Source organism: Podarcis erhardii, assembly GCF_964252035.2.
Source record: "Podarcis erhardii genome assembly, chromosome: 2".
In the NCBI taxonomy this organism is placed as follows: Eukaryota; Metazoa; Chordata; class Lepidosauria; order Squamata; family Lacertidae; genus Podarcis; species Podarcis erhardii.
In genome coordinates, this window is record NC_138498.1 from 5026211 (window position 1) to 5040065 (window position 13855).

At 46.4% G+C, this 13855-nt stretch overlaps 1 protein-coding gene across 3 annotated transcripts in view; it reads left to right on the plus strand.

Annotated features, from left to right (window-relative positions):
- The window catches only part of PIP4K2C (phosphatidylinositol-5-phosphate 4-kinase type 2 gamma), a 32118-nt gene extending 19392 nt beyond the window's left edge, over positions 1–12726 (plus strand). For all 3 annotated transcript variants that reach the window (XM_081851784.1, XM_081851785.1, XM_081851786.1), the window contains 5 exons: positions 3094–3132; positions 4466–4579; positions 8350–8605; positions 10136–10239; positions 10799–12726. In XM_081851784.1, the coding sequence (XP_081707910.1) occupies positions 3094–3132; positions 4466–4579; positions 8350–8605; positions 10136–10239; positions 10799–10879 (594 nt within the window). In that variant the 3' untranslated portion in view covers positions 10880–12726. The remainder of the gene's footprint in view (positions 1–3093; positions 3133–4465; positions 4580–8349; positions 8606–10135; positions 10240–10798) is intronic.
- The last annotated feature ends 1129 nt before the right edge of the window (positions 12727–13855 follow it).

Below are 13855 nucleotides of genomic sequence, written 5' to 3' on the forward strand. Positions count from 1 at the left end.
AGACATGAGAAATTGGCTCAATTCATGTGATCCTCTCTCTGCTTATTAAGTTGAGATGCTGTTAGTTCCAGGCAGAGTTTTTGGCTGGATGTAATTGCAGCCTGATGGGTTCATGTGTACTGTAGGCACAAGTTTGGCTTCCTCCAAGGCAAGAGTGGGGAACCTCTGTCCCTGAGCCAGCCATTGCCTTCCAAGCCATCCCATCCCCCCTCCCCAAACCACATGCACCCATCAACTGATGGGTGGGAGAACAAGGTTTCAATCTGTACTGGCTGCACAATCCTGTTCTCAGCAGGCTAGGCAGCAAGATTTGAGTGGAGCAAGATCTGGGGATTTAAAAGGGAAGAAAGAGGAGGAGACTTGGCAAAAGAGTCCCCTTCTCTTAAGTCTCCTCCCACTTCCCTTTTAAGAGCAGCGCAAAAGGGATTTTGACAGGTGGGCAGCCCCACTTACCTGTCAAGATTTGACCCGTGAAGCAGATCCTGATAAGGGTCTGGCCCATGGAGCCAAAAAGGTTTCCCACCACTGCTCCAAAGGGAGCAAGACAAAATCAGGCACAAGTTCAGATTCTGGTAAGGCAAAATTCAAGCAAAGCAAAAGTCAAGTTCCTGGAAGGCAAAGTCAAATAAACTGGGTAGCGCCCTGCATAGTTGCGCCTGAAGCTCAAGCCTGAGAGGCATATGAGCAGACTCAAATATTGCTTCAATAAAACAATGAACAGGATGGTGGTACAATGACTACTGCCATCGACACAATATCTGTAAACAAACAACGAAAGTCCATAAAAATGGCAAAAGTAGTTTCTTTCCCAAATAGGTTTTATCTTAAAGAATAGCAAACATTGTACTAAGAGTCCATTTGTAATATACCAATGGTTCAGAGCTCAGACGTTGTTCCGGTAATCCTATGTTTCATTGCTGAAGAGCTTAATCATCAAGCTTTGCAGCAAATAATATACAACAACAACAACAATCTTTATTACGGCCCAGAGACCCAACAAAAATAATATACAAGAGAAGACAGAATGTAAATGACTTACAGCAGGGGTATATCTGTCCTCATCTGCGTGTTTCCTTCGGGAGGAGCATAGAAAGAGGACGACGTCCTTCACTTTGTTAAACCTCCTTCAAATATTGCTTCAGCAACCTTCAAACCTAGACTTAAACAGAGGCACAGCTTTGTCTGGGTGACTAGCTCTGACTCTGGCCAGTGAAGCATCTTCTCCCCTTACCACAAAAGCCTTCCATCTTTGGCTTGTAACCCCAGTTCCAAACTCTCCTCTTTGGGACATCCTTAGTTCTCATTCCCACCTGAAATGAAGCCTATGTGTGTGCAACGGCTTTTGCTTCTATTTGTTCCTCGTATCTCCTTTTCCCTCCCTCCCCACCCACCCAACCAGGGTGCCTAAATATAAATCACAAGCTGCTTGGAGCAAAGGACTGCCTTTTGCTTATGCTGCTCTGCAAAGCACCCTTCACACTGATAAATAGCTCCATCTCCAAGGCAGGAATCCTTCGCTTCCCTCTTAGTTTCATGGTGTTTCACTTCTAAGGTCAGATAAATTTTGGTTTGTGCCGGTCAGGAAGTTCCCTTTTGGGCTTCCACCAACCATCTTGATCAAGCCAATTAAAACATATTTGGCTGAGCTGCATCTCCCAAGAAGGGCATCTGCTTCTGATTTGAAGGCAGCGCGTAAGAGAAGAACCATTCCTCCTTCCTTGACAATCTGGAGGCTCCTGCCAGCCTGCTGAGCACATTCTCATTCCACAGCCCTCCTCGTGTCCTTGCCTGGCAGAGGCATTGCCCAGCAGTAGGCGGACAGTTAAAATAGGTTGTGGTACAGACCTTCTCTGGTAGGTCTGTTCTTCACTCTCTGCTCCCTCTCCCAATGCCTATTAAGCAACATGTGGCTTGCTGTGCTGATTAAATGTTCTGATATTGCAATGAAATGGCCTCCTCAGGGAATTTGTTCAGTACATGGAGAGTATCAAACTCAGAGTGTCTCTCTCTCTCTCTCTCTCTCTCTCTCTCTCTCTCTGTGTGTGTGTGTGTTGGAAAACCAAGCTAGGAGAATGAGATGAATCATGTCTGCCCCTATCTGCCTTCAGCCTGGCTGCACATCATTAAACTGACCCACAGCAAGGTTACATAGATCTTTTATAGTGGAGTTAACTAGGCCCTTGTTTGCAGTTACAAACATTTTAGAAGAGGCGGCTGGAGGGTTGAACTGCAATGAGGGCCACAGTATAAAAACAGCTTTTGCTGGAGGGCCACAGCTGATGTGCTTATTATAAAGGAATGCAGTTGGAGTAACTTGGATATGTTGTTAATCAACCTGGATGGTTGATTATTTACTTATTAAATTTTTATACAGCTCTTCGTCTGAGGACCACAGGGCAGTATATAATATAAAAACATGAAAATACATAACATGGTAACAAAAACAAACAATACACCCACCCACACAGTTTAATAGGCCATACAGTGGTGCCTCGCAAGACGAAAAGAATCCGTTCCGCGAGTCTCTTCGTCTAGCGGTTTTTTCGTCTTGCGAAGCAAGCCCATTGACGGATTAGTGCTATTAGCGGCTTAGCAGATAAGCAGATAAGCGGCTTAGCGGCTTAGAAAAAGTGGGGGGGAAAACCCTGCAGGAACTCGCAATACATTTTCGTCTTGCGAAGCAAGCCCATAGGAAATTCGTTTTGCGAAGCACCTCCAAAACGGAAAACTCTTTCATCTAGCGAGTTTTCCGTCTATAACAAGCTGGAAACCAAACATAAACCATGTTTATGCGAACGCTGTGGGCTAGATTCAACCAACGGGTCCTGGTAGCAGAAGCCAGTGCTGGCACAGTGGGGCTTTCCGCACACTCCTCTTCCTATGTGCCCCTTGCGCCTCCCTCATCTGCCTTGGGGGGTCGGGGGGAACCCCCAGAACAGCACATGGAAGGGAGAGAGGGAAGATTGTTTTGTCGAGCCCTGATGGAACAATCTCCTTAGCACAACACCCATTGATTTCAGACCTGCCCTGAAGGCCATGTCCATTTTTATGAACCATGCTTCTTAATGTTTGTGTTTCCGCTTTCCCCCCCAGGGCTCCCTGGTATCCCGTGAAGCTAGTGATAAAGAGAAGGTAATTTGAGATTATGGCTTTCTGGTGAAAGGTGGTGGCTCTCCCTCTGTTTTGATGTGTTGCGAAGTGATTTTTGGCTTGCTGGCTTAAACCTCTAGATGATGATGGACCTCTTTGCAAAGGAAGATAGAGGCATGACCTGAGAGCATATTTATCTCTTTAAAAAATTAGGCAAGGGCATATATGCATTTACATTGCACTCCTGGTATCTGCATGTGCTAGGCAGAATAAACAGACCTTGACTAAACTAGAAGAAGTGGAGACTATGGAGGCTTAAAATATGAGCAAAGGGGTGTTACTGGCGAGTTGTTTCCTTGGAATAAGTTTGCAAGATTAATGTTTGCATTGACATCAAATTCCAGGGTGTTGAAAATGGAGATCAAGAGGGGAGGGGCTATAACTCAGTGGTGGAGCATGTGATGTGAATGCAGAGGATCCCAAGTTTGAATTCCTGGTATCACTGGTTTAAAAAAGGTTCCAGTAGCAGGGGATGGAAAAGGATCTTAAAAAGCAGTTGCCACAGGGAATTCCAGGCTTAGGTGGACCAATGTTTGGCAGCATCTTATGGAACTAAGTAGCATTTAACATTATAGTCAGGACTTCTGTGCACTGTGATTCTGTTGGAAGCCCAGCAGAAGAATGTAGAAATGGGCACAGAATTCAGCTTCCTGAAAATCCTTTTGAGGCACCCTCAAAAGAGTGAGAGGCAGTAGGAGGCAGGGGGGTAATTCTGCAGTGATCTCCTGGCCAGGAGATTTATTGCATAATGAAGGTCCATGTTGTTCTTGAAAGTGATCTTCCTGAAAACTGGGAGTTAGTTACGTTTTATTATTTATTTAAAATACCGTATTTTTCACCCTATAGGACACAGTTTTCCCCCTCCAAAAATGAAGGGGAAATGTGTGTGCATCCTATGGGGTGAATGCAGGCTTTTGCTGAAGCCTGGAGAGCGAGAGGGCTCGGTGCACACCGACCTCTCTCGCTCTCCAGGCTTCGCGCAGCTCTCCCACAGCTTGCGGAGAGTTGCCTGTTCTGGGGGCTGGGGTGGGGAAAGCTCGGGCCTGGGGGGGAAATAACCCCCCCCCAAAAAAACTAGGTGCGCCTTATGGGACGGTGCGTCCTATCGGGCGAAAAATACGGTAGTTAGATGGTGCCCCATAACCATGTTCTGCGAGGGCTTGCAAGAAGGTTGAAAGCAAAATTTTAAAATACTTTCAGTGCGCTTCTTCATTGTTTTGGCTCGAGTTCTGCCCTCCAAGTCTAGATTCAGCCAGCTGTTGACTCAGCCCCCATGCCTCCTCTTCATTCGAAATACGTTTCTGTTCCTTTCCAGGGCAAGGAGCTACCAACCCTCAAGGACATTGACTTTCGAAACATGAACCAGAAAGTGTACGTTGACGAAGAAGCCAAGAGAGATTTCATGGAGAAATTAAAGAGAGATGTGGAGGTACTGTGGCTTAGGGGGCCTAGCCCTGATACAGTCACAGCAAGACAGGAGCAGCTGATCAATGCATATCAGTAGGAAATGATCCGCAGGCACAGAAAGGGATTTATTGACAGAACAGGGACTTTTGCGGGAACTACATAGCCATGCTTTGAAACATGCTCCGTTTTTGACCCCAAATGCGTTGAGTTTTAATAGGCTTTCAAGCTAGTGTCAAGAAACAGGAGTGCTAGTGCAGGGTTGCATCCCTGCCCCCGGTTCCTAAGAGCTATATGTAACTATTTGTTCAGGGATGGAGAATTGGATCCGGCGAGCAGGATGGATCTTGATCTCCCACGCAACCTAGTGGGCAAGTTTGACTTGACAATTGCCTGTCCTGTTCATGCTTGTGCAGTTTGGAAATCAAGTTGCTCAGGCCAAGGCCCAACAAACAGCGGATTGCCAGGGCTGGCATAGATCATTGGGCTTCCCAAGTGCTGCATGTTGGGCTTTCCCAGAGCTTTGCAAGTGTCGCCAATCAAATATGTTGCTTGGTGTATGGCTGCAGTTCCCAGAGTTCCCTGAGAAAAGGATTGAATGTTGAAGCACGATGGGAATTGTAGCTCTGCGAGGGGAATAGTGGTGTCCTAGCAGCTCTCAGCACCCTGAACAAACTACAATTCCCAGGATTCTTTGGCGGAAGCATTACCACTTTAAGCCATACCACTTTGGGGACCACTTCAAGCTGTACAGTGCAGATAGAACTGTTTTTGGGGATGGCAGATCTTCCCCACCCGCCCCAACCCAAATTTGCTGCAATGAGATGAGGTTAGGTTCCAAGACTAGAAAAATGCTCCCAGCCACTATCTCATCAGCTATTATATTTCCTTGGGGACTGAGTCTGCAGAACTGAAAATGCTTCTGCAGTGCAAGATTCACCCTATTAGCCTTAATGACTGCTAATAGCATGTGAGGTGGGGGGTGGGAAGGCTGCAGACGCTCGGAGTCTAATTTCTAACCCAGTATTCTGCACAGCCTTTCCCCTTCCATCAGCCGAGTCCCACCCTGACATTCTTCCCCACCCCACCCCTGCTTAGAGCTGAACATCGCTTGTGACCCAAATCAGGGAAACGATAGAAAATTAGGTTTCGTGATTTACAGAACTTGAAGCATTTTTGAGGACAGAAATTGGAGTCGCCTAGTGACGGCCCCTAGGAATAATCTGCCTGAAATTTTCCTCAGCATGGATGCCCTTCTGCTAGTTGGTCTCTGTGAAAGCGTCTGCACGGGCCACATTCACATGAGCAAAGAGAGGGGAAGAAGGCCTTGGATTCTTCTATTTGAATGCCCTGCTTCTGTACTCTGGTGTCTTCTCATATACGTAACGCTTCCAGAAAGGGTTCACAAAGTGGCTTACCCCAAAATTCCCCTCCGCTTTCCTGAGGGGGACATCTGGTAGCGGCAGCATATGCCTCGCATTCAAACTTACCTCAGCCGCAAACACCCCGCCCATCTGGCTGGGTTTCCCCAGCCACTCTGGGTGGCTTCCAACAAAGATTAAAAATACATTAAAAATTAAAAATTAAAAATACATTAAAATATCACACATTAAACTTCCCTGAACAGGGCTGCCTTCAGATGTCTTCTGAATGTCAGGTAGTTGTTTATCTCTTTGACATCGGATGGGAGGGCGTTCCACAGGGCTGCTGCCCCTACCGAGAAGGCCCTCTGCCTGGTTCCCTGTAACTTTGCTTCTCACAATGAGGGAACTGCCAGAAGGCTCTCGGCGCTGGACCTCAGCGTCCGGGCAGAACGACTGGGGTGGAGACGCTCCTTCAGGTATAAGTGGCCCAATGTCACCCATTGAGCTTTGTGGTTGAGTGGGGGTTTTGAACCATGGTCTCCCTGGGCCTAATCTGACACTAACTACAACTTTGAATACTTGAAATGTGTGTAACTTTATTTATGATGATGGTTACTTCAAAGATGGATGCACAAGGGTAAACTGAGCCATATGTTGTTAATATTCGCATGCACAAGGATTAAATGTTATTGCATTTGCATTTTCCCCTTCCTGTAGCAGAGGTAATTCTTCCCTCCTCTGTTTTATCCTGACAACAATTGTGAGGTCGGTAAGGCTGAGATGATAGTGAGTTTCATGGTTGAGAGAAAACCTGAACGAGCCGTACAGTCCCTCCACCGAAAGAGCTGTTGTAGCATTCTGGTTAAGCACGTGAGATTTGAGCCAAGAAGTCTTTGGAACAAAATCTCAGATATGAATTCTTACAGCCTTGACCCAGCACTTGGGATCTGCAGGTACTGCTGACCTATCTGTGTGTAGTGCCATAAGGATTACTGAGATAATTACATGAAGTGCTTTGAACATTCTCAAGCGCTGTAGAAATGCAAATTATTAGCACTAGTAGTGGTACTATTGTGCCAGGGTGGCATAATGGTTACAGTGTTGGCCTATGACCTGGGCGACGAGGGTTCAAATCCCCACTCAGCCATGACGCTCACCTTGGCCCGGTCACCATCTCTTAGCCTAACCTACCTCACAGGGTTGTTGTGAGGATGAAATGGGTGGGAGGGGAACCATGTACACCACATTGAGCTCCTTGGAAGATAAAAGGTGCTATATAAATGTAAGAAATAAAAATATATAATTAATAATAGTACTGCATCCATTAATACAAGTAAATGCTTAGCGAATAATCCCTACTCCTTCAGTGCTTTAACTTCTCTCTCAGTGAGAATGCCTTAAGCATCAGAAGAACTGAGGCACATATTCACACAAGCGTGGACTGAGACCCTAAAGTAAAGCTCTCTAGGTCTCTAAGGCCCCATAATGGGGTGTGGGATGGTTTGTGGCCCCTTCCCTGCCTCTTGATGTCAGTCGTCTCACTTGCGCATGACATTTTTGGCTCCCATTGTGTAAGTGTTCAGTCTCTGATGCTGGAGTAGTTTTGGTGGGTTTGCCAGCTTTCTCAGCGTTATGAAGAAAATACTGATTACTAATGGTGATTCAGTCACCTGAGCGGAGGCAGAACAAGGACAGGAGTCTGAGAGTCAAAACCTGGAGGCATTCCAGTTACAAAGGAGGTACACAGCTTTGAACAGCCAAGGCAATTAATCATGGGGACAGGCTGCCAGGAGAGGATGGTTCTCTTTTCTTCCCCCCACCTCCCCCCCCCAAAAAAAACACACCACATGCCAGCTTTGGATTAAAACTGCACTCCCTTTTTAAAGAAGAGGAAATGGCCTTTATTTTCCTTGATGAATCCAAAGTAAATTCTGCCCTCTGGGTTTTGCACTTACGATCAGTCGCTGAATTCCTACACAAAAGGTAATTTAATCTGTAGTTAACCCTTGGTATGTTTGTAAAACAGTATGGTATGTTTGAACCCCCGATTTGCACAAGGGGTTCATTCCGGATCATCACGCACAACGGCGGAGCATGCATAAGCCCGTTATGCTCCCTTTTCCATCCACTTCCAGATTGCCACAATGTACATGTGCACATGTCTATTGGGCACGCGTATCTTGGTTGTTGCCTGTATTCCGCTGGAAACTGCCCAGAGTGGCTGGGGCAACCCAGTCTGATGGGTGGGGTATTATTTCGGTATTATTATTATTATTAGAATTCTGCATTGCACATGGGGTCGTCCGTTTTGCTCATGCAGAGACAGCACTGGATAACAACCAGTTTTTTAGAGGCGTTCCACTTGTAATAACTAGAAAGCAAGCCCATTGTTAACTTCTTAGTTTATTGACAATTGTGTCCGTATGTTCAGTTCCTAGTGCAACTAAAGATTATGGACTACAGCCTACTGTTGGGGATCCATGACGTGCAACGAGCTGAACAGGAAGAAGACGAGGATGTGAAAGAGGAAGAGGAAGATGGAGAGGGTGAACCTGGGGGTGTGGCATCAGTAGGTTCCTATGGAACTTCTCCTGAGGGTATTGGCAGCTATCTCAACTCCCACAAGCCTTTGGGACCTGGCGACTTTGACCCTTACATTGATGTCTATGCCATAAAAAGTGCTGAAAGTAAGTACGGATAAGAGGGAACTTTCCACAAGTCAGCTTTGTCTTTAGTCAAGACACCTTAATTATCCTCTGTGACACAGGAGTCAGTCTGCCTACTTTGTGCCTTTGATTGTATATTTCACTGAAGGCTGATATTCCAGCCAATTATTTACACATTGCAGCAATCTATAGCAGCTCTCCCTTTGCCTCTCCCCCTGTGGAAGCCACAAATCACAATCCTTGTTTTAGGTTTTGTGTCTCAACTAGGAGTCATGGCTGGTTCCCCCCACCCCCAAACAAACCATGCTTGTAGAGAAGTTAAATAGGAGCCATTTACACGCTCATGGTTAACTATGCTTTACCATGACATGCAAACATGGCTAAAAGAGAGTTTTACCATGAATGCTGTGGAGTTAACTGGGGGAGAAAACTGCAGAAATCAGAGGCAGAACTTGACTAGATTGTTGTGTGTAGGCATGCATCAGCAAGATTGTAGTGCAAGTATGTTATCTACCCTTTGGCACCAAATTTCAACGCCTTTTAATTTTTAAGAAAAGGTTGTAGACCTTGAGGGTGCACACAAAAGCTGTGTCAGCTAGTGCCTGCTACGATCTGAGATGTCAAACAGATTTACACAAGATACCCATGAACAAGCTTCCATTTTTTTGCCTTATGTGGATCCTGCTGTGATCCTGAAGAGCTTCATAGGACACAAGACACAAGAGCTTCATGGGAGACTCTTCTGTTAAAAACTAGGTCTTGGAAGTCCTGTCTGGCCCTCTGAGCCAGATTTCTCTTCTTTGAAGTCATCACTCCTTCCTCCTTTGGGTCTTTCTTAAATGTGGAATCTAAATGCCAGCTAAACTACACACAAATAAGAAGATGTGTACATCTGCTCAACTTGCTTAGTTTTGATTGCAGAAAATGTGGCTTGTGGGAGAGAGGGTGGCTCACACAGCCCTTGCTGGAGGCGAGTCAGGTGGATATCTGCTTCCTGGAGAGGAGTCAGATTTGATAATAGGGATTCTGAAGTTCACTTCCTGCCACTGTAGTATTTTCTGGATGCTGCCACTGGTGGCTTCATATGTAAAATGCAGGCTTCTTTAGGAAGAAGCATGTAGAAGATGAATTAATCGTTCGTGAATTGTTTGCTCTACTTGGGGCAGGAAGGGATTCTTCCCAAATTTAACTGATATAATCTAATGTTCCTTATGTGGCTTTTTTTGTCTTTCCTCCCAGCTTGAGCTTGTTTCACTTTCTTGAGTTATTGGGCACTTTTCAGTTCTTAATGCTACTTTGGTTTGGTGCATCCTATTAATTCCTACTTACGTCCCGTGTACCCTTGACGGTGTAGTTTTATGCATTGGGTGGGGGTGGGGTGCTGACAGGCTCCCTCCTGCCCCCACCCAGTCCTAAGATTCGGTAACTCACATTTTGCCCTGTTGGAATCCAATGCGGAAAGAGCCTCATGGCATGAGGTGGGGGGGGCGGGGGGGTGGAATGCAGAGGGCAGCAGTGCCCATGAGCTTCATTGACTCTCTACTTTTCCAGATAGCCCCCAGAAAGAGGTTTATTTCATGGGCCTGATTGACATCCTCACACAGTATGATGCCAAGAAGAAGGCTGCCCATGCAGCTAAGACCGTCAAGCACGGGGTGAGTCTGGCCTGCACAGTTCTTCACAATGGGCCCCCTAGGTGTGGACTCTGATGGGCCCACAGCTAGACTTACTAAATCAAAGCATCAACTACATCACCTATGTGAGGATTTCCAGACTTCTGGACAGTTTCATAGCATCCATAGTGGTGACTGTAGCCACAACCTAGAGACCAAAAATGGTGGACTGGTGAGACAGCATCATCTTCAGGGGGTGGGGTGATAAAAATGTCACACCGTGTGAATGATTTATTCCGAAGTAATTTTTATTGCATGATTGGCTTAATCCTTTTTGTGCCAGAGGCACTTTCTTGAAATAAAGTGGCATCAGTACTAAACTAGGCCAGGGTTGGGGGTTATATAATGCCAAAGGAGACATTGGAAAGCACATGTGTGCGAGAGAAATGGTTGATCAAGGCCATTTTCAGACTTCTGTTCAGATGTTCTCTCTTCCTTGCCCTAGCAATATATTCGCTCCTCAAACTGTTGTTTTTCCTAGTGTGTGTGGAAAGATAGGGGCGTTTTATGGTGGTTGTTGACACTTTGTCTTCCATTTCAGGCTGGTGCAGAGATCTCCACGGTGCATCCAGAACAATATGCCAAGCGCTTTCTGGACTTCGTCACGAATGTATTTGCTTAGCAGTTGTGCAGTCTGTCTTCTTGGCTGAAGCTTAAGATCAAAGGCTTTCCTGCCCTCCCCCCACCTGTAGTTCTCCCTCTCTCCCCCACCCCAATTCTCAGTAAGAGGGATGGTTTCCCCCCCTGCTGTTTGGGTCAGCAGGAGAGTTGGGTTGACTTGAGCCCCATTGTGGCTGGTCTGGGGGATGGCTGCTGAATCAAGTGCCTTATCTTTGACCTTCCGTCGGGATGAACAACCGTCCAGAGCACTAAAGAGGTTGCTGCTTTTGAAGGCAGCCTAAGTAGGAGAAAGACGGCTGGCTTCAGATTCATCCCAGCATTGATATTCTCTATCCTCTAAACTGTACAGGGTACATGCTACATTGGTGACTCTGGTCAGGGCAGGATCTAAGCTCGCACATAAAGTTTAATGGTATTTTATTCAGAGACAGAATAATATGCAATAAGAATTTAGTCTTGTGCCTTGAAAGAAGGGGGTCAAGTGGATTCTTCCCCATTTATGCAATCAATTCCCTCTGAGGGTGACTGATAGTATATATTAACTTACCCCATGATACCCAGTGGTAGTGCCTCTGTGTTTCAAAGTCCTCCTTATTCTTTACCTCTTCTTTCCCACCCCTTGCTGGAAGGTTATGCTGTAACCCACCCCCCCTGAGTGGCGCTGGCTCCTTCTAGCACTCTAGTAAATAGCAGAGGCTCTGTCTAGCATCCTGCGAGCCTAGCACTCCAGTTCTCACCCCCAGCAGTGCAGCCTCCACTAAACCTTGTTGCCAAAGTTCTGCTCCTTACAACAAGAGCCTCTGCCACGAAGGGCTGCTTTCAGAAGTCCTATGATTCTCCCTCAGCCATCACTCCAAAGGAGGATTAGAACTGATTCAGGGTTTGGGAGCTACTTCGGGGCTGCCAGTGGGGATCTGAGAATGTCCTCTAGGTGGCTTGCTGTGCCTGCTTTGGCAGAGGGAGATGGGTGTGTGTAGGGAAGAAGAGACAGAATTATTCTGGCCCTGTGTAATATATTGCATCCAGCTGTTCCCCTTGCTTCAGTATGTACCAGACTGTGTTGAGTAGCTCTGCTCACTAGTAAGGCTGTGACTGTAGTAAGTCCTGGCTTCCCAGCTCCACCCAAAGATAGCTTGTCCAGTTGAAGCCTCCAGAAAATGTCAAGGCGAAAGCCTTATCCGCTCCCTGTTTTAGCATAGCTTTTGGGGACAGGATGATGTGGAAATGCCATGCCCAGGACTGGGGTGTTTTCAGAAGCATTATGTGTGTGTGCGTGCAATCTTGTGAAAGGGGCTCTAAATGTTTCCTTCTGAACTAACAAACTTATATGCTGAGGGATGGCAACCTGTCTGTCAGTAGCTGTGTGATGGGTCTCTCTGAGGAAGCAGTTTATATGCCAAGGAGCTGTGAGGTGTCTTAAAGTGAACATCCCCGTGTAATAGTGTATTCATTAGTTCAGCAGAGCACAGCTGTCAAGGTTGATCACAGGCCAGTTGCTCTTCCTGGACTGGCGCACCAACTTAACACGCCATGGCAGCTGTTCTGGTAAGGAGAGAGGCTTATGGCCGGCTCCGACAGCGGCACAGCCACCCAGCCGGCTGCTTTAGGCCTAGAACTCGGGGTAGTGCTGTGTTCTTCCATCAGTTCCCTCCCCTCTGCCCCCAATATTGTGGTTCTGCTGGGACTTGATGCCATTCCTTCAATGCAATAAAGCTTGTGCCATGGAAACATGCTTGTGCCCTGGGGCTGTTGTACTATCAGCCCCTTTTCAATGTTTCTTATTGTATAAGACGTTGTGTATTTCCAGTTCACTCTTGTATCACATAGAAATAAATTATTGAACCAGAAGTTGTCTGCATGCAAAAATTCAGCTGTACCTGAGCTGCTCCTATTCTGCCAGTATGGAAGAAGCCCAGTGGAATGACAAGGCTGCTCTTGCTCGTATGGACTAAAAACTGTACCCCAGTAGCAAAGAGAAAATGCGGGGGGGGGGTGCGCGGATCTTACACAAGCCCTAATATTGGTCGCTTTGCATGCCTGTACTGGCCATGGCGATGGTTCTGGACATAAAAATCATTATTACTGCTGGCAGCCAGGATTAATTAGGGGGAAGATGATGCCCATATTACTTGGGATGCACTTGCCTTTATTATGTGCTACTTAATTGTCCTGGCTTGAACTATCTCACTGAAAATAGTTTTGGAACCTGTTGGTTGTTGGCTGCCCTGCCTTTTCCGAGTGTCATGGTGCCTCGTTCACTCTCAGGCTTCATACATAATAAATCTTGTGTTCATGCATCCAGAAAGACTACCATCCTTTGCAACGGTAGTGCAGAATTTAGTGCAGACTAGAAGCAACCCTCAGCCTGTATATTTGATCAAATAAACACATCTACTGCCTTAACATCTTTGAATGCAATAGACTGAGAGGCTGGCCACTACTGCTGGAGCATGCTCTCCTGTTATTAGATGTAAATGCTGTCTCTTGCTTTTCAAAGTGCCCACCTCCATGGAACATGAAGAGTGCCTGGGTGGAATGCAGTGAGCCTAAATAAATTAAAACAGAGTGCCTAAGTACCCCTTACTACGGCCTCCTTACTACTCATTGCTGCCAATCTTTATAGCCATTCAGAAAATTTGTATAGCTAGCCTGAGAGCTGGTGTAGTAGCCGAGGATGTGAGCCAAGAAGTTCCTGGATTCAAATCTTGTCCCAGTTGCAGACTTGCCAGCTGGCCTTAGGCAAGCAGCTAGATAGGCCTATGTCTGCCTTGCTGATCTACTACTATAGAAGGGTAACGCCAACCTATGCTTAGGAAGGGATTGTGAAGATTATGGAGAAGAAGACAGAAGCTGCACAGGACACCTCGAGGTTTACTTCTGAGCAAGCTTCCACAGGAGTGGCGTCATCAGAAGATTGCCTTGAGCTCCATGGCCCTTGCAATACAGAGGAGTGTGCCATTCATCTATACGGGTTCCC